General features: G+C 48.8%; 2 protein-coding genes across 2 annotated transcripts in view; one reads left to right on the forward strand and one right to left on the reverse strand.

The window, feature by feature from the left end:
* Positions 1-138: 138 nt before the first annotated feature.
* On the reverse strand, positions 139-13,296 carry pik3r4 (phosphoinositide-3-kinase, regulatory subunit 4). Its single transcript, XM_086312633.1, has 21 exons — positions 13,006-13,296; positions 10,884-11,618; positions 10,642-10,775; positions 9,664-9,874; positions 9,186-9,578; positions 8,978-9,112; positions 8,676-8,897; positions 7,920-8,093; positions 7,673-7,818; positions 7,394-7,597; positions 6,264-6,465; positions 4,124-4,215; positions 3,488-3,710; positions 3,243-3,408; positions 3,001-3,165; positions 2,699-2,910; positions 2,458-2,589; positions 2,269-2,369; positions 2,081-2,169; positions 1,468-1,588; positions 139-1,388 (listed from the first exon to the last, which is right to left on the reverse strand). The coding sequence occupies exons 2-21, from the start codon at positions 11,599-11,601 to the stop codon at positions 1,218-1,220; spliced, it is 4,011 nt and encodes a 1,336-aa protein (XP_086168759.1). The 5' UTR covers positions 11,602-11,618; positions 13,006-13,296; the 3' UTR covers positions 139-1,217.
* A 5,132-nt stretch (positions 13,297-18,428) lies between these two features.
* The window catches only part of atp2c1 (ATPase secretory pathway Ca2+ transporting 1), a 24,901-nt gene continuing 22,927 nt past the window's right edge, over positions 18,429-20,402 (forward strand). The window contains exon 1 of the mRNA XM_086312636.1: positions 18,429-18,558. Within this exon, the coding sequence (XP_086168762.1) occupies positions 18,535-18,558 (24 nt within the window). The 5' untranslated portion in view covers positions 18,429-18,534. The remainder of the gene's footprint in view (positions 18,559-20,402) is intronic.

A 20,402-nucleotide genomic window follows, 5' to 3' on the forward strand; every position in this document is an offset into this window, starting at 1 on the left:
TGTGTGTGTGTCTGTGTGTGTGTGTGCGTGCGTGTGTGTGTGCGTGCGTCTGTGTGTGTGTGTGTGTGTGTGCGTGCGTCTGTGTGTGTCTGTGTGTGTGTGTGTGTCTGTGTGTCTGTGTGTGTGTGTCTGTGTGTGTGTGTGTGTCTGTGTGTGTGTGTCTGTGTGTGTGTCTGTGTGTGTGTGTGTGTCTGTGTGTGTGTGCGCGAGAGAGAAACTTTATTTAAAACTGTAAAAAAATGAAGAAAGACGTCTAAATGCACCTATGCAGGACATACACACAGATTCTCGTCTTCATATCTTAGTCGGGACATGTAATTGACATAATGCTTCTAACCCTGAGCCTAACTATAAGCCTGACACTAAAACCACACTGTGAGTCTAAATAATACCTTCGATGTGGCACTTTGGTCCCCACAAAGACGTCTGGACAGGTGCACGTGCACACAGAGTTCTCAGGTCTCACTCAGTTTGCTTCAGACCGTAAAGCATCGTTTCATACATGGTTTTATTTTCACACACACAGATTCTGCTGGTTTGTGGAGCTCTGACAGTGTTCGATGCTTCTGAGCAGCGTTCAGGTGAATCATCACAACGAGACAGGAAGTTTACCTCAGGTGACTAATCTGTGCTCCTGATGTACGCAGTCCTTTTGTTAATAAAGCACTTTCAAATGAAGCCAGAAGAACGTCACACGGGCTCAACAGCAGTTCCCAAGTTGTGGATGGGGACCCCTGGTGGGCTCTGCAGGAACAACGTGGAGCTCAGCTGGAGGCGTCGCTGACGCTCCGATTTAAAGAAGCTGAATTACACCTGCACATGGAAAACTGAACTAAAGATGAATCAAAACAAGACTACATGTCCCATAATGCAACTCAACAGATTTACTTCCCTAAATCATCAGCGCAGCTATCAATCGTAGTTCTAAAAATCAGGTTTCCTTCGTATCCAGGCAACAAGACTTCAGAGTGAAAAATGGCGTGTTCATCCGGCAGGAGCGAGATCAGCTGCACACCTGCACTTCCTGTCACCTGACACTGACGGACATGAAAAGCACAAACTAGTCGTCAGGGGTCAGAGTCTACAGCAGAGCATTTCACTTCCTGTTTGAACCACGTCTCGTGATGATGATGTAACCGTGTTCATGGGGAACAGGAGCGTGTGTCCATAAACACACGCCTCCCTGCGTGCGTGTGCTGTGATGTCATCGGGGGCCCTCATTTCCAGACTTTGACGATGCCGTCTCTGGACGAGGTGACAATGAAGCCCTGCGTGGTCTGGAAGGTGGCGATGTCCGTGATGATGTCGTGGTGACCTAAGGGGAGGGACTCCGGGCCGCGGCGGGGCGAGTCCTCCACCACGCCGCTTTTCTGTTTGCTGTGGATCTCCTGCAGAGACGGCAGTGTTCAAAGGTGAAAGCAGGAAGAGTGTGTGCGTGTGTGCATGTGCGTGCGTGCATGTGCATACCTGTACGACCTCGGTCCCTTCGATGATCTTGCGGCTGTAGAGGACAGACGGGCAGTGCAGCGAGTCGTTGGCTCCGCCCGCCACAATGTACGACCTTTCCGGATACGCCAGGTCCCAGAACCTGAATGGAGGTCAGCAGAGGTCAACGGTCGCTCAGAGAAACTGTTAAACGAACAGAGCCGCGAGCTCGTCCTGCTGCCATGTTTGATGTTCTGTGGGCCACAGAGCGGCGCTTACACCTGAGCGTCAGCTGACCCGATGACCCAGCGGTGTCAGCTGCACAGCTACGACATCATCTCTCCATGACTACGACTTCCTGCCAGGACGGAGCTTTGTAACTGTGGAGGGTGAAATACAACCCAGCCAGAACCAGAACTTCCTGTTGAGCTTCACTGAGTGAGTCTGGCTAATCTTAGCTAATGTTAGCTTTCCTGCTAACACAGGTGAACGATGTGCTACCAGCTACAGCGAGCTAACCTCAGCCAACCAGTCTGTGTGAGCTGGGCACCGCTCGCTCGGCGACGTCAGCGATCCGTGGACTCCACCTGTGAGCTAACGATGCAGAGAACTGTGAGGTGGAGTGTTTGTGTGGATGTTTCTCTGTGGGTCACACCTGATCCTCATGTCAGAGCCGGCTGTGAGCAGCAGAGGGTTCCCGTCAGCAGGACTGCAGTAGATCCCGTTAATGCTGTGTGGGGACGGCTGCAGACACACAAACACACACCTCAGTGACTTACACACACACGCGCACACACACACACACACACACACACACACACACACACACACACACTCACTCACCTGCATCTCAGAGAGTGGGGGTGCCGAGCTCGCCCACAGGGTGAATTTGCGGTCTCCGGTCTCCATGTCCCACATGGACACCTCATTGTTCCCCTGCACAGCTGCAGACACACACACACACACACACACACACACTTATGACTCTGTGGAGACTTTAACAGAAACGAACTCTGAGGCGACTCAGCTGACCTGCGATGACAGACGACTGGTAGAGCGGGTGCATCAGCAGCCGTCTGATTCGTGCTCGGGCAGGGTGGGAGTGGTTTGAGATGGGCAGCTGGAACCGCATATCCCAGCAGGCCATGGTGCCGCTGCTCGTACCTGCAGGAAACACAGAGACGTGAATGTTTCGTGCGACACCTGGACGCACGTCTTTGTTAAAACCGTTTTGCCGCCACCACGAACAGATTTCATGTGAGGACACACGGACCGAGGCAGAGCCAGCACTGGTGCATGTCCACGGCAAAGGACGTGATGAGTCCGAGGCGGAGGTCGTGGCGCAGCGTCCAGGCGTTGGAGTTGGAGCGGAGGTCCCAGCCGACCAGCGAGCCATTGACGGTGGCGTACGCCAGCACCGACTGGGCGCCGGAGTTGAAGTGGTGGATGTCGACCGTGCAGCCGTCCTCCTGCAGGTCCAGAGACCTGAAAGAGCACAGACCGACTTCCTGTCAGATATCCTGGTGCTCATCTCAAACACGGCTATCTTGAACTGTGTCGTCGGGTTTCTGTTACCTGCTCTGGAACGGCTGCACTTTGGGGGATTTTGGCGGCTTGTTGGCTTCGACGGCGAGCAGCTGGATGGATCCATTATCCGAGGCCACGGCTAAATAGTGCGAGCCCTGACAGAAGGTCAGCGTCTTCACGTGGCCGCCGATGCGAGAGTACGTCAACACAGACCTGCGGAGACACTGTGAGGGTGAGTGACTCCGCGGCGCCGCTTCTGCATGCGGGGCAGGCACACCTGAGGGCCTCACCTGGTGGTCGTGGTCTTTCCCTCCATCTTCTGGCTGTCCCACACTTTGACAGTACCGTCGTTGGAAGCCGTGGCGAAGATGGAGTGCTCGTCGGAGACTCGGATGCGGTTCACGGCAGCTTTGTGTTCGTGCAGGTGGGCGACCAGCAGGCCTTTCGGATGCCACCCTGAAACAGTCACAGCTGTGTGAGGTGTGAGCTCGTCCGCGCCCCGCCCGAGGTCCGCTGCGAGTGCGGTGGCGCTTACCTGGAGGAGGAGGTCGGCTCTCCCACTCAGCGCTCTCCATCATCTGCTTGGCCATGCGCTCGGCACTGCACTGCTCCCTCTTCTGCTGCACCAGCTGCTGAAGCTCGGCCTTGCACGTGTTGAGGCGTCGCTGATAGGCGGGGCCGCTTGCCACCGACTGCAGCACGGGCACCGCCAGAGCCGCGGTGCTCTTCCTGATCTGACTCCCCGGCCCGTCGGCGGCCTGCGAACAGGACCCAAACCCAAGTTTAGCGACTGAAAGGAACCAGAACCACAGAATTATCTCCCATCATGCCCCGGGGCGCGCGAAAGGAAGGCGTGAAACCTTAGTCGAGCAGGTTTCCTCCCACTGAAGATGAAATCTAACGATGGTTCCTCCTCCACAGCACTGACACACAATTACGTTAGAATATGATGACGACACAGCTGCAGGTGTGATGAAGAACCCAGAAAGTTTACCCACAATGCATTGTTTTGAGTGTTGTCTGGTGAGCAGTCAAACTACAAATGTCCCTGATGCTTTTAGACCCGCCCCTCTGTACCTGCAGCCTCTAAACTCTGAGAATAGTCGTGCACATCTGCTCTCAGACTAAATGGGACCCGGCACAGCAGCGTACGAATGTCGGGTGGCGTTACCGTGGCGGGCTGGCTGGAGGGCGGCTCCTGAGATCCAAACATGCTCTTCCACTCCTCGTTCATGGTGGAGTCCTGCTTGGTGTGCTTCCTGGCTGTGGAACAGACATGCAAACAGGACGTTAACCACGAGCTCAGATGAAGCAGCTTCCACAATCGGTGAAACTAAATCCGAGGAGAAGGCGAAACAAATGTCACACAAAGAAAGTGTGACGAGCACATGAAGTTCGAATAATTCTTCATGTGCTCGTCGAGATGAGATACTTTTATTTTGGAGGGCTTTGATTAGATGCAGTGAATCTGTCGGCCGCTCTCTGATCACAAAGCCAAAGTGATTAATGAGACAGACCAGACAGCGTCTTTCTTCAACAATCTGCTGCTCTCACATGTGTGGCTGCAGATGGAGCCGATTACTGTGGCGGAATTACACAAAAACATCTGGAACAGGATTGTTTCAAAGCAGCGGGACCTTTTACATACCCCACAAGAGACATCACAACAGACACATGGAAACACTCGACAAAACAATAAGCATCAGAGCTGAAACCCTGCAGTTCCCCTAACGTCCAGCAGAGGCAGCAGTGGGTCGTGTTTACGGCCTGATCAGCAGACCAGCTGCAGGAACAGGAAAGTGCAATGAAGCACAAACAAAACAACAACACTGAAGTTCAGTTCAGTTTCATGTCACTCAGCTGTGAAACTGTAAAAAATGTGGGAGGGGCTTACCCGCCTCTAAGACCAGGGCTGGGTTTTGAATATCGATGTTCTGATTAAAATCGATTCTGGCTTGGATAACGTGATATCGATTCATTAAAATCCTGAATAGATTTTTAAATATAAATTTATTTTGCCCGAAACGCCAGAATCTCAAGTTCAATCTCACAAATTTTCAACAACCACCAAAACAGTGAATGAGAGCAGGAACAGGCTTCTGCACAAAGACGTAAACACACAGCGCCGACGCATCAGAATCAGTGAGACGTCGCCTTTCTCACCCGACGGCACGGACACGGTCGGGGCTGAAAGCCGACAGCTCGCTGATTCCAATGTGTCGGCGGGTCGAGCTTTGTGTTTACACCCTTTTTGCGCTGATTCTGAAGCTGTTAGTTTGATGTCTCTCCAAACATTATTGACCGAACCAGCAGCAAAAGAAGATCCAAACTACGCTTCACATAAACATCGTCATGGACTCACTCTGACTTTTGCTGTTTTGCTTCCACCAGGATAAAATCACACTTCATGCACAGCTCTCTCTCTCTCTCTCAGCAACAGTTTCCCGTCTGAATCTCTGTTTTCTGCATTTTTCGCTTGTTTATTACACACAAGTCTACAGCTGTTTACAGCCTGTCAGCTGCTGGTTTTTTACATTTAACTGCCTTCCGAGCAGAAAGCCTCACCTCTGTTCAGACTGAAGCCATTTAGACTTCAGTGATTGCTCAGCTGTGATCGAACCTCTGTGACTCTGCTTCACTTCAGCAGCATCAGGTTGCTTCAGTCTTTGATCGACTGCAGAAGAGTTTGAAGCTTCTCTGCTATAAAAAGCCAGAACAGGAGAACCTGCTTCATGTTTTATCCTCAGTTACTTTGACACAAAGACGTCTGCGGTGATGCTCACACCTCTGATGGAGCCTCACAGCGTCAGCTTTGTCTTATACATGGATACGTGCTGATAAACGATCAGAGTTATAACATTTTTGGCTGTCTGAGGCAAAATGTCCCCGATTCAAATCGAATCAGGACCTTGTGGATCAGAATGGATTCTTCGATACCCAGCCCTACCTAAGACCGACTCAGCTTAACCACAGCGAAGCCTCACAGTGTCGAACATTGGCTGTGGTGCCGCGGACACGCTCCACGACGAAAACTCTAAAGCTCCTCGATTTAACATGGCCCAGGCGTGCAGTGTAGAGTGACCCCATACCAAGTTGATCCAATAAATCCCGAGGAGGAGTCTGCAAAAGTGTGACACCTGGAAATGGTCGAATCCGCACCAGAAGGGCATTTTTAATTAAAAATGGCCGACTTCCTGCAGGTTTGGGACGTGGGTCCGGTGGATTTTTTGGTCCATGTTAGCACGTTACAACTGTGTACCAACTTTCATATGTGTATGTGAAACTCGCTGTGTGGATGGGATGTGGGTTACCTCGCTTGTCCTCGCCCTCGGCTTTGGGTTTGATCAGGTCCACTTGGCGGCCGGTGATGCCGAGCGTGGCCAGGTCGATGACGCCGGTCTGGCCCGCCTCCCCCGCGTGGCTCTGCTCGCCCATGTTGGCTTTGGCCTTGTTGGATTTCAGCATGAAGTCTTTGAGCGCCAGCAGCTTGTCCTCCTCGGCCTCGGTCATGCCCTGAGAACAGAGTCCGCACGGCGGTGATCATTTGCTGTCAACAAGTCGTGTGAATAAAATGAGGTGGGAGGAGTTAAAGCACATCGTCTCCCTCCACTCGTCTCTGCTGTGAGCAGAAAGGCTCATTCACTTATTATGAAGGTGGAAACGATCAGTCAGGCTGTAAGCGTGTTCATTTTAACACGGGAGTCTATGGGGACTGAGTCGCTGCTGCCTCTGCTGGACGCCAGAGGAACTGATCATGATCACGCAGGAGGCGCTCTGAGACTCAGCAGACTTATCCTTATCTACACTCCTCACACTGACGAGGTGATAAACCTCTGGATTCCTCAGTTTGAACTTCTGCCGTCCACATGATTAATCATCATCTCTGTTTCCTCCTTTCCAGTAACAGGAACTGATCAGAGGCGAAATGTGTTTAACTGTGTCGAGAAGGTCGACCACATCCAGTCAGGAACAAACACCGACAGCCGCAGAAGAATTTAGCTTTCAAATCAGCTGGACAAACAAATCCTTTATCTTCAGAGAAACCACGACATGAAAAGCCTCGGCCTCATGTCAGTGAAGAACGTGCAGGTTTCATGCATGAAGCTGAGCGAGGGCGGAGCCGTGCAGGAGGCTAAACGCTGCTCGTCGTTTTCTTGTTGCTAAATGTGTTTAATTCATTAACCTGTCAGATCTCGTGCTGGCCTCTCACTGAGCATGCTCGTGATAGATTGTATAAAGTGACTAAAAGCATGCAATTAAAATGTGAGTGCAGATTTGTGTGTGTGTAAACAACAGGCTAAAAGCTGTGTGTTGCTGCCCCCTTGTGACTGCAGCCAGCATTGCTGCAGAGAAACATCATGGCGCAGCAAGCACAGCCTGCAGTTCCTGTAGCATCCAGCAGAGGCAGCAGTGAGGCGGAGCCCATAAAACGTGTTCTCACCTGTGAGAGCAGCTTCTTGAGGAGCTGGGCGATGGCCGGGTCATCGGGCGTGGGGCATTCTGGGATGGTGCCCGCGCGCTTCTTCTGGCGCAGCAGCAGGTGTCTGAAGAGCGTGGCGATGTCTTTGGAGCGCAGGGCGTAGTCGAAGATGGAGCGACTCACGGGCTCCTTCAGGACACTGAGCAGAACAAGCTCCTTATCGATCTGCGGGGAGATGAAGACGGATGAAGTGAGGACGACGCAGGAGGCGCGAGCGTGACGACGGTGGCGCGGACTCACCTGGATGATGGGCTGGGTGATGAAGGGGTTGAGGTGGGGCATCAGCTTGCAGTAGACGTCGGCGACGTTGAGGTGCTGTGCGACTACAGTGATGAAGCCCACGGCGCCGTAACGGATCCACAGGTTGGGGTGACACAGGAACGGAGCTATGGCAGGCGGAAGGAGACAGACCGGGTTAGTGACATCACGTCCACGGCTAAAACACGCGAAAGCCGCTGGAGGGAAACAGCTCCTGAGACTCGCTTACCGATGTCGCCGACGAACTCGTAGAGGTGCGGTTTCTGCAGCAGACCCAGCTGGCACATGCAGGTGAGCGCGTTCAGGGCTTTGTAGATGACGAACTCCTCGGTGTCGCTCAGACCCTGCTGCAGCAGCGGCTTCAGGATGGACGAACTCTGCCAGCCGACGTACGCCGCCACGCCTGCAGGCACACACAGGGAGAGAGAGCGTTTCTTATTTCCTGCTTTATTTTGTATTCATCAGTTTCACTTCCTCCCCCTGTTAGTTGTTTGCCCCGCCCTCTTTAGCATCACCTTCTCTTCCACGTCCTTACATTTACATTCAAAGATGTCTTTATGACCTCGGATCATGAGTTAATGTTTATGCTCTCCTTTGTTTGTTTGTTTGTGTTTTTCCGGAGAACTTGAAGCTTTTGACTCCTCAGAATTGAAAAACTGATTGGACTTCTATGGCGATGTCACCGAGTCTACATCAGTTCAACGAGGCAGAGAAGCAGAAACGCGCACAGGTATCCTAAACGATCTGTCTCAGCGGCTGAGAATATTACTCTTCCAGCCAGAAGATGTTTGTGGCGTCGAGACTGAGGAGCTTCTACGTCTGCTTCACTCCAGCCTCCAAACACTGGCCTCTAAAGCCTGTAAACTGTGATGGAAGAGAACTATACTCGTCTTTAGCTGCTGCTGGTAGCTAACCTCACAGCACACCAGCTGCAGTTCCCGCTTCTGACCACAGAGGGCGCTGCTGTTAAGTTTGGCGCGCTTACCCACGATGCTGTCGAAGAAGGCGCCCCGCAGGTGCCAGTCGTTCTTGTCGTTGAGGAAGGTGATCATGTGGGACAGCAGGACGTCATTGGCTTTCTGCCGGCCGAAGAAGACGCACAGGCACGTGATGCCGTTCTCCATCAGCGACTGCTTGACGATGTTCTCCGAGTCGCTGAGCAGCGTCACCACCTTCTGCTGCACCATCTCGTGCAGCGCTTGCAGCTCTGCACAGCACACATACAGCGAGCTCGTCACATGGACGCACAGCGACGCATTTATAAACAGCACCGAGGGCGGGGCATACCTGAGTCGTAGTTTTCGTTGGGGTGGAGCGCTTCCTCCGCGTCCTCGCTGCTCAGGTCCTGCTCCGTGTTCACGTTGTTTTCCTGGACCAGCTCCAGGAAGCGCAGCGCGCTCTCGGCCAGGTGGGCGATGTTTTCTGAGAGGACAAAGAAGGTGTCAACGATCTAAACCTGCGCGGCGTGCGTCTGCGGCGTTTCTGAGTCACTGACCTGCGTACGCCAGCCTGACGATGGTAGCGTCGTCCTGGGCGAGATGGGCAATGCCCGGCAGGATGTACTCGGGGTAGATGTTCACATCGTTCCTCGGGACCTCCTTCACCAGCGCCAGAACCTTGGCCAGCGTCCGCACGGCCTGGGCGCGCACGCGGGGCATGGGGTCGTTGCAGAAGTGCAGCAGGTACGGCGTGATGCGGTCCAGCAGGACGTCCACGCTGAGCCGGGGGGCCAGGTGGAGGACGAGCTCCAGCGCGGCGAGCTTGGAGTCGCAGCAGTGCAGCGTCTGGAGGCAGGAAGTGATGACGGAGACGAGCACGACGAGGCCCTGCTCCTCACGGGAGCTCGTCACGCCATCGCTGCCATCCTGGGGCGAAGAGGAGGCGGAGCCTGAGGGGAAACAAACAACAACAGTCAGGTTTCGGCAGCAGCAGACTTTCACCCTCTCCAAGTTTCACCCTCAAAGACGCGTGACCTCCGTGCAGGTTGTGCAGGATGTTGTCGAGGTCTTTGCGGATGATGAGCACGCGCTCGTCCGCCGACTGGAACGTCTCTTTGGCGAACTGCGCCATGTACGGCTGCAGGAAGGTGTAGAAGATGTCCGGGAACGCTTTGCCTCGCTGCTGCTTCAGATACTCCTCTGCCGTCAGCCGCTTCTCGGGCTCCCGCTGCACCATCTGGGCCACCTGACAGGAAGCACACACACACACCGGTAAAGACCTCGCTGTGGGCGCTGCACTCGCCGCCTTCAAAGTAAGACCAAGTAAGAGCTCCACACGACCTCAGCTCGACCGGGAAGTAAACGCTTCCATTTGATGAAACATTTATTTTTACTTTGTCAGGACTTGCCGCAGCGCTCAGACGCCGTTTCCTTCCTTAAGAGCGGTTCTTGTAACTTCCTGTTTGTTTTTGGCCAAACGTCTTTTTATTATAACACCGAAACATTTCAGAATATAACACACCTGCACCACATCCTGCTTCCAACACACACACACACACACACACACACACACCCACACACACACCCACCCACACCCTGAGCCTGGTTCTGTTGGAGGTTTCTTCCTGTTCAAAGGGAGTTTTTCCTTCCCACTGTCTCCAAAGTGCTGCTCACAGGGGGTCATGTGATTGTTGGGCTTTTCTCTGTATGTAGGATTGTAGGGTCTATCTTACAATATAAAGCGCTTTGAGGCGACTGTTGTTGTGATTTCGCGCCGTGTAAATAAAGTTCAATTGAAAAAAGATTCCTGGCTCTTTCACCTGCCCAGGTTTTAAAGACTTTTCCTGTTGGTGGAAAATTCCACAAAAGGCAGCACCTCAGAGTTTTTTAATGCAAGTCCAGAATAACCTGATTGATCAAAGAGTGAGACTCTAACATTTGTCAGCCTGAAGTCACAACAGCTCATCTTCAGCTGCTCTGTGCTGAATTACCAGCCGGGTCATAAATCAGTACCAGCTCTCTGACGCTGCGGTCCTCGATCTTCATGAGGACCTGCTCCGTCTGGAAGTGTCCTTTACGATACGCCAGCAGCTGGGACAGATCGAAGAGCGGGACGCCCTCTGTGAACAGCTCAGCGATCACACAGCCTGAAAACACACACACACACAGATGAGGTCTGGCGTTCCTCTGAGTGCAGAAGCACACAAACATTATCACCAGAAGTGTGATGGAAGCTTGCAGCAACGCCTCCGTACCTGCAGAGAAGATGTCCATGGCCTGCTTCAGCTCCCCTCGGCTCCTCTGGTTGTTGTTGGTCAGGTCCACCAGCGGCGTGTTCTGGTCGCTCTCCGTGGTAAACATGCTTCCATCTACGAACCTCTCGGGGGCGATGTAGCACGTCCTCCTCCTAGACGTGTCGAAGAAGTAGTTGAAGTCGGCGGGGTTGTCTTCGGGCAGGTAGGTGGGCTTGAAGCTGGCAAAGTCGGTGAGCAGCACCCAGTTCCAGCTGGTCACCATCACGTTCTCTGTCTTGATGTCCCCGTGACGCACGCCAGCCTTATGAGCCTGGTCGACGGCGTTGAGGATCTGGAAGGCGAGCCAGCGCTTCTCCACGTTGTTAAGGAACGGCCGCGTGCTGATGCGGTCGTACAGGTTGTCCCGAACGTACTGGCGGAACAAGATGGCGGCCTTCTCGGTGAGAGAGGTTTTCTGGAAAGGCAGGCAGTTCTGGCAGGAGTGCAGGCGAATCTTCAGCTCCTCCAGCTCCTGCTTGTGGCTCGTCAGCGGCAGCGACGGGTCCTGGATGGCGAAGACCTTCACCACCACCAGGCCCTCGCGATGTTTGGCCCGGGCCACCTTGAAGAAGCGCGTGCTGCCCAGGCTCTTATCGTACTCGTGATCGACGATGTCGGAGAAGTAGCTGTCCACGGACAGGATCTGAGAGGGGGCGATGCCCGCTAGCTGGTTCCCCATCGTGCCTCGAAGCTGCGCTGCAGAAAGACAAACAGAAGGAGAGGTGTACACGCACATAGTGAGTGAAGAAGAAACACCCAGTGCATCATGGGAATCCCCCGGCAGCCTACGTCTATTGCAGCATCACTAAGGGAGGATTCAGGGTCACCTGGTCCAGCCCTAACTATATGCTTTAGCAAAAAGGAAAGTTTGAAGCCTAATCTTGAAAGTAAAGATAGTGTCTGTCTCCTGAATCCAAACTGGAAGCTGGTTCCACAGAAGAGGGGCCTGAAAACTGAAGGCTCTGCCTCCCATTCTACTTTTAAATACTCTAGGAACAACAAGTAGGCCTGCAGAGCGAGAGCGAAGTGCTCTAATGGGGTGATATGGTACTACAAGGTCATTAAGATAAGATGGGGCCTGATTATTTAAGACCTTGTATGTGAGGAGCAGGATTTTGAATTCTGGAGTTCTGAAGATCACAGAGCGCCTGTGTGGACATGTCTTTACTTCAGGGCCCAGCTCGGCTATGTCGTGTTTTCCGGGTTTCTTTCGTTGGCCTCCTGCTCCATATCAGCCTTTGGGGACGAGCTTTGCATGAAACGTGACTGATCCAGAAGCTGCTTAGGGGGAGAGTCTCTGCTGCCTTACTGAATAGAAGGTTTGAGAATGAAAAATGTGTTTGACCCTCGAGTATGTGCCTGCAAATATTTTTAGTTCTTGTAGGTTTTATTTGGAGGGTGTGGTCAGGGTCAAACAGGCTGTCAATCTGTAGTTTTCCATGTAAATATATCAGACGTCAGCTGTCGGTGTGATGTTGGGTTTCATTGTGCTGCTGTGGTGTTTAATGTCTCTGTGCAGGAGTCTCGGGCTCTGCTGCTCGGCGTCCATCCTCCCTCCTCTGTTTGCCATCTTTAAACCATGACGGTAGAAACACGAGCTACATCTGCTCATTTCCTACAGATTGTTGTGAGGACGACACGTATCTGCCCACGTTAAACTGTGACATCGCTAGGTAACGTGGGCAGGTATTAAACCGCCGACGGGCGAACAGGCGTGTAAACTGGAGTGTCCGTGGAGCTGATCGGTGGTGTGTGAGGAAAATGTCCGCTCGTTATTTACGTTACAGAAACACAGAGACACGAGACCAGGCGTTAGACTTTCTAATCTCTGTTTTTAATTACAAATAATTTCGCTGTAGTCTGGAAATAATGCGTGTATGCATTTGCACGAGCTGGAGATCTTTAATCTGGAAGATGTAAACGGATCCAACAAGTTAAGCTGGGACACCGGCCTGACCCAGAGGAACATCAGCTTCCAGAGCTCGGAGTGAAACCGGCTGTGAGACCACAAACACACTAAAACACTCGGAGGCTAACAGTTAGCATCTCTCTGAGGGAAGTACACGGTAAAAAGCAGACAAACCTGCAGCCGTTCGCTCTCACTGGACCACAGCTACTGCTGCTATTAGCTTCAGCGTGCTAGCAGCGCTAGCCGTAGCACTAATGCTAAAGGCTGCTAACGGGAACAGGCTTCAGGCTGATCCGCCAATCCGGGTCTTCATGTCGGCTCTCCTCCTGCCACCGCAGTACCGACCCACCGTGCTCAGATAACCGAGGATAAACAACAAACCAGCCGGACTCGCTCAGCTAATCGATCCGCTGTTTCCAGCTGTTATTGTGTTTCCGGGTTACAGCGGAACCGGAAGCATCCTTAAGCACTAACCGCGGTAGTTCCAAAGATCGTATAGCAGCGTGTGAGGCTCTCTGTCGATTCAATTATCCGTGTCGGCTCACTGACAGGTCTGCGCGGTGGAGCAGCGCGTTACTCACAGAGATCCGGGGTCCGGGTCCAAGGTCCGGGGTTTGAATCCGGCTGGCTCTGTCTGTGCGGAGTTTCCGTGTTCTGCCTGTTCCTGTGGGTTCCTCCCACAGTCCAAACATACCTGTGAGGTTACCTGAGAGTCTTCTTATAATTATGTTTATTTATAAATGATGAAAAGGTGAGCAATAAAGTGTTGCTTTCAATCAGACATTTCCTAAATCATTGAGCCAGGTCATGACCTCCACCAAAACATCTCCCAGACCCTGTTTGTCGGATTTTTTTAAAAACTTTATTTATCACATTTTAGACATACAGTCAAGTAAAACAGGAATCACATAAAAGATGACATTGTGGTAGTACAATGAGGAACAGAGAGAGGGACAAGGACAGTGAGACAAAAGTGAGTACAAAAAATAAAATAAATTAAGGGGAACATAAATAAACAGAAATTTGCAAGAGCCAAAATCAAGTTAGCAGTTTCAATCGGTTACAGATGTTAACAGTCTTGAGAGCCTCCGTGTTTTTTGATGAGGAGATTGTCCTTATATATTGTGCAAGTTCCATTTTAATACAAGAAGTTCAGGCTTTCTGCCGAGGACTTTGCTTTTGTGTATATGAAATTTTGCCAAAAATAAAACCAAATTTATAAAGAAGAAAGCATCATTGTCCTTGTCTTTAAAAGTATAATAGCCAAAGATAACATCCTTATAGTACAGTTGAAGATTAGGGAGAACAGAGTCAGTAATAAACTTGTGGAAATCCTTCCAGAATTTACATGTAAATTTACTCACATGACCAAAACAGATGAGAAACTGTTTCAGGTTGCTCTTGACAGAAGGTACAATTTACATTTATTTCAGCCATAAATTTGGACAAATATTGTTTGGTAGGGTAAAACTTATGAATCACTTAAAGGAAATCTCTTTAATACCCTGTTTGTCGGATGTTTGGGTAACTGATTGAAAATGTGACGTCATTCAGGGGTAAAACCGCAAAGGATTCTGGGAACTCGTGGCAAGCGGTACTAGCGCGCGCAGGCTTTCACGTGAAAACAGTCACACAGCGATAAAAAGAAACACAAAAATGTCAAGAAGCCGTTGTATTATTAACTGCAATAGCCGGTCGCATGACAGCCACAGGAAGCCGACGGGTAAAGAGATCGTTTTTTTTAATCGGATTACGTCGTTGAAGAGAAATTGTTTAAGCCACGTTTCCGAGGTAACAAAGAGCCGACGGATGGCCTGGATTGCAGCCATTCAAAGAGCAAATATAACGTCCCAGAGCACTCCAGCTCACAGGTTAGCCTGCTCCAAGCATTTACACAGAGGTCAGTCTGCTGTCATTTATCATAATTGTTGATGTAGGTTACAAATAAGTCTTAATTTGAATTGAATTCGTTGCTATGCTGCTTTGTTCACGGTGGCTTTGCAGGCTAATGTTTGTTGTGTTTTGTAGGAAAACCAGCCTACAAAATGCTGGGATGTGATCCAGGCTGGGCCCCTCCATCAGCCTGGGTCAGACCGAGTTTAAAGCTGCTACCACAGCCAGATCTGATCGGTGACGAGAGAGAGCGAGATCAAAACAGCCATGAAACGTCTGCATATATGTGTCGAAGGGTTGTACTGAAGCAAGTGATGAATAACTGTTTTCCAGTATGTTGTTTTCTTTTTGGGTTTTTTGCATTGTTGATTTGTTTTTCACCGAAGCAGCTAGTAAAGCAGGATGGAGTATCTTGTAAGATTCTATAATAGAATGAAACAATAATGCTGTGAGATGGAATCGTCCAAATCACCAAAGTAAACTGGACCTGGGCTTGTTGCAGGATCTGAAGTTACTAAACATGTTGTGAGTGTGTGCACTCACACTTAGGACCATATAATAATAAATATGTGCGTGATGACAGTTGGGCAGCAGGCTGACATCCTTACTCCACTCTGTGCTCGTGCGGGTCTGACCCTTCCACCCCTTTGATTTGTTCCTCCTACTTTATGTTGCCTTTTCGTCACGTCTGTCTTCGTACGGAGCTGCAGAGTTCTCCGTCATTTTGTACAGAACTATTTTTGGGGCAAATAAAATGCAAGTAGGGATTAAAACTGAAGAATTAATGATTACCGGTGCTGGAAATACTAGCGCTTGATGCAGGGTTTTGATTTTGTTGCCACTCATACCCACAATGCAATGGACGAAAGTCACGTGGTCTGTCGATCTCTATATGTGAGAGTGAGTGAGTGAGAGAGCCATTATTCAGGGTTCCTTAGTGATTCATTAGCTGTTAATTAGTGGGTTATACAGACAGTAAATTGCCAGTTAAACCAGTCCTGTCTTAGAATAACCATTATGAACAATATTTATAGCAAGAATTAACTGTAATGTCCTATAAAATATTAAAATAATGAGTGCAGCTCACTGTCACACCCGGAGACAACTGGAAGCACTGTGAGGGTCATGTTTTTAGACTTCTTCAGTGCCTTTAATTCAGTCACCTGGAGTCACCTGACTGCATGGACAGTCGGTTCCCTCACCAGCAGATCACAGAGGCTTCAGGACTGTGAGTCTGCACATCAACACCAGTAAGATGAAGGAGATGGTGGTCGACTTCTGGAGGAAACCACCACCCATCCACGGTTTGGACATCGAGGGTGGACAGGGACAAATACCTCCATGTTCAACTGAACAATAAGCTGGACTGGTCGGATAACGCTGACACTCGAGAACAGCCAAAGTCGCTCCATCTGCTGGCAGGCTGAGGCCTTTTGGGGTGTGTGGGACATCACTAACACTATCTTGTATGGGGGTTGTCTGCTGGGCAAACGGACAGGAAACAGCTTAATAGACTGTTAATGAGGGCCAGCTCTGTCCTGGACACTGCCCTAGATCCCATAGAGGAGGTGGGTGTATACAGGCCAACCCTCCCGATTATTCCGGGAGAAGCCAGAATTTCAGTGCCCCTCCCGAAAATCTCCTGATTTTCCACCCGGACAACAAAAAAAAACATATCCCAGAATTCATAGCGTGGCCCAGCCAATTCCAGTTTCCAACAATGGCGGCAGCTACTTTTAATTTAATTTTTAAGTTTTAATATTACTCGTTCTGAGTCGCAAAATAAACTTTTAGCATATTTTCAGGCGAGAATGTAGCTGCAAATATCTGAGCCAGCGATAACAGCGAACTCCCAGCGGTCTACTCAGGTTAAACATGATATATAAGTCACTTAGATAACTTAAACATGTTATTGTTTGATTTTTTTTCAGTGTTTTATTTGTTCCTGAGTAAATCGGTTTGGCTGAGATTAAAGTTATTAGATTAGATTCAATAAAACTTTATTAAAGGACCCGGCCCACTCAGACTCCTCGCTCAGGGTCCTCAGGTGGATGCAGCCTCTGAATTTGGACAGTTCCGGCGGGGGGACAGTAATAACGGTGACATTTAACTTCCCTGAAATAAATCATTTTAAATAAATAATGTCCATTATGGACAAATATAAAAACACATGTAATAATAAATTTAGCAATGAAATATAAGTATCAGCAATAGTTAGAATAGAATAGAATAGAATAGAATTCAACTTTATTGTCATTGCACATGCACAGGTACAGGGCAACGAAATGCAGTTTGCATCCATCCAGAAGTGCTTTAGTGATATAGATATATTACAATATATATTAGCAATAGTATAGATATGTAAGTATATTACAGAAATGGGTCTATTATGGTATGTTATAATGTACACGGTATGAAGTATGTTGTGAATATTCTATAACTATAAGTATGTACAGGCTGTATTGAGTACAAGCTATGTACAGGCTATGAACAGGATATAAATATGAAAAACTATACAGAATATGAAATAAATAACTTTACAGAATCTGAGATATACAGTTATACAGAAATGGGAACTGTGCAAGTTGTAAACAGTTGTAGGATTAAAGATTATTGAATGTACAGAATGATTATTTACACAGAGCTATACAGTAGTGCAGTTAAGATAAGTGAGGGTGTAGATAGTTTCTACAGAGGCTATATAAAGTGCTAGTGGTTGTGAGTGGTGGTTCAGTCCATGTTATTATTGTGTGTTTGAGGGTACAGTTGTCCATTGTGGGGGTGTGTATGTTCAGTCCATGAGTTTAACAATAGTTACAGGTAGTACTGATATCCGTTATAAGATAAATTATATGACATGACGTAGTAGTAAGGCAAGGCAAGGCAAGTTTATTTGTATAGCACAATTCAACAACAAGGTGATTCAAAGTGCTTTACAGAGACATTAGAAACAAGAACAAATAAAAAGCATGATTTAAAATTGAATAAAACAAGCAAATAAACTAACTAACTAATTAACAAACAAACAAACAAACAAACAACAGTATATAAAATAGTAGTAGTTGTAGTACTTGTAGTATTTGGTGGTAGTGAGTCATGTGCTGCAGCACACAGGATCTGTGTTTTGACCAGAGGAACTTTCTGGCACGGTGAGCTAAGTCATCTGAAACCTAACAGGAAGTGAGGTGACTGTGTATTCAAAATAAAAGCCAGCCAGTAGCGGCGTTATGGCTAACCTGTCTGCCCAGGTGGGTATGAAAAGCGCTTTTTCAAACACTGCCCTTAAAAAACAGCACTACTTCGCCATTAGTCAATTCTCATCTTACCTGTTTTATACTTAAAACCGTATAAAAACAAGTATACAACAGGCACACGCTGAAGTGTAATACTTATGAAATAAGCAAATTCAGAAAATGCTTGAAAAATTGCAGCGCAGCTTCATTAGAATAAAAAATTAATTTATAATTAATAATAATAATTAATTAAGTTTCAGTGCAGGAGCTGGTGTAGCTGCTTTAGTCGATATATTTTTATTTGTATCTTTTATTTTGATATAATAAGTGGTTTAGGCCTCCCCGCTCCGCCTGTTTGCAGCCTCCGCGTTTATGATTTTATTTCGCTGCTGATGTTTACTTTTTATTGAAAGCAGTAACACCTCGGTTGTTGAAAGATCCGTCAGAGGACCGCCCATTTCCGCTGCCGGTCTTATTTTGAAAGGGTGTCCGGAAGCGCGGAGCAGAGCCCGTGAGTGCGGCATGGTGGACGCTCCTCTGTCGGAAGAAGACGCTCCGCTCCGGGATTTCACGGAAGATGCAGAAGAAACGGGAGCTGCTGGTAAGTTTTACAAATTTTCACTTTTCCGTCGTGATGGCGGCTCATAATGCCATTAAACCCACCTCCGAGCCCATGAATCAAATACGGTTCCCGCAATGAAACCCTCCGGAATTCAGTAACTGTCCGTAGCAGCTGACAGCAGCCCGGCGTCGGGTTTGTTTGCTTAGTTTGTCTCCGGGAGAGGAGCGCTGATAGCGTCTGTTAGCCTGTAGCTGTCACCGGGGAATCTGACGTAAGTTAGCCCCTTGGAGCTGACATGGCGGAGAATGAGACCCAGGCAGCGGCAGTCGGTGCTGTTGAGTTCGTCGTGAGTGTCCGAGGCTTCCAGCGGCCAGGTCCGCCGTCCCCGGGACACCGTGAGCTCACCGGCGGGGCAGCTAGCAGGCTAAGCCAGGCTAACACTGCGAGAGCTCCGCGCTCGTTATCAGAGTACAGGCGTGCCATGGCCGATTCAGGTTAGGCTTATTACGGAGATGGAATAAAATAACACGGGTCTTACTGTTAATAAATATACAGGTAAATAAAACCAAATGCCAGTACAATAAATTATTATATACATATAATAAACTATAATAATCCCAGAGCACAAACCTGGGTTATTTGTCGAGTATGGAAATATCAAAAACTTACGAAAATGTCATCCTGACAGGATGACTGTGGGTTATAATGTGTGTCTGTGTGCGGGGAATGACACCCAGACAGCGGCAGTTGAGTTCAAGTTAATGTGTAATAAAGTAAAATATTTTAATAACGTCAGAAAATAAAACCTCTCAGACCCTCGGGAAAAATAATTATGTCTGTTAAAGGCTATTAACAGTTATAAATAAGTAACATAATTTAATATCGCAGAGTCAATAAAAAAAACATTTCAGGTCAAATAAAATAATGGAGCCTAAAAATGGCAGCGTGTTTATGTGACTGTAGTTATGAGGCTGCAGGAGAATACATGCATTAGCCTGATACAGCACCAGTAAATAATGAAGTAATAAAACAGCCGCCCCTCTGATCGTGTCTTCACCGTCTCTCTTGGTTCTTTGGAGTTATTGTGTTAATTTGCCTTTGCACATACCTGTCATACCCGCTAAAACATCCAGGCACACCTTTGATGCGTCAGGACACTGGAATGATGCTCCGCACCCAGCTGGTGGTGTGATTGCTTCCTTTGTTAGGATCTATTTTTATTATTTTTACTATAGAACCGGTCGCAACACCGGTTCTATAGTAAAAACCGTTCCGCCCACACAGCAGGAAACTGAAAGCAAAACGTCCTCGGCTGGTGTGGTGTGAATAACTGACGTGATTGGTTAGATGGAAGTGTGGACCTTTGTGTCTGGTGACAAATCACTTTTTTGGTGACTTTAAAGGTTTTGTCTTTCTTGTGATTTTATACTTGAAAGATTTTTTTGATTTCCTCATGAATGTTTTTAATTCCCTGAGAATATTCACGATTGGCTCGCTCTGTAAATTTACTGCTTTCTTCTCAAAGAAAAGTCATGTGACGTCTGTGATTTAGACGGCTCTCTGTTCGTCCGCGTGTATTTTAAAACGTAGATTTTCTCTTTAAGATTCGTAACTTTTCTTCACTGATAATATTCAGAGCTTCAATATTTTTAACTCAAACCGCTGTTTTTGAAAAGTTTTGTAACAGTTCTTTTTTTGTGGTTCTGGTGTCGCTGACCAGCTGCGTGCGGACGGGCTGAGGCAGGTTCGGGTGAAGTTGAGCGCGGTCTTCATCAGTGCGGCGCAGCGCCGCGGTTCAGACCGGTCGTTTGGGTTTATCAATCCTGGAAAATCAATTTTGTGGCTGCTGCCGAAAGTGCAGTCAATACAGCGAGGTCACAGAA

The sequence above is a fragment of the Aulonocara sp. 'chitande type north' Nkhata Bay genome, linkage group LG11 (assembly GCF_057382095.1).
Source record: "Aulonocara sp. 'chitande type north' Nkhata Bay isolate Kocher_YH1m ecotype deep benthic linkage group LG11, A_spYH_male_GT1.1, whole genome shotgun sequence".
Taxonomy (NCBI): Eukaryota; Metazoa; Chordata; class Actinopteri; order Cichliformes; family Cichlidae; genus Aulonocara; species Aulonocara sp. 'chitande type north' Nkhata Bay.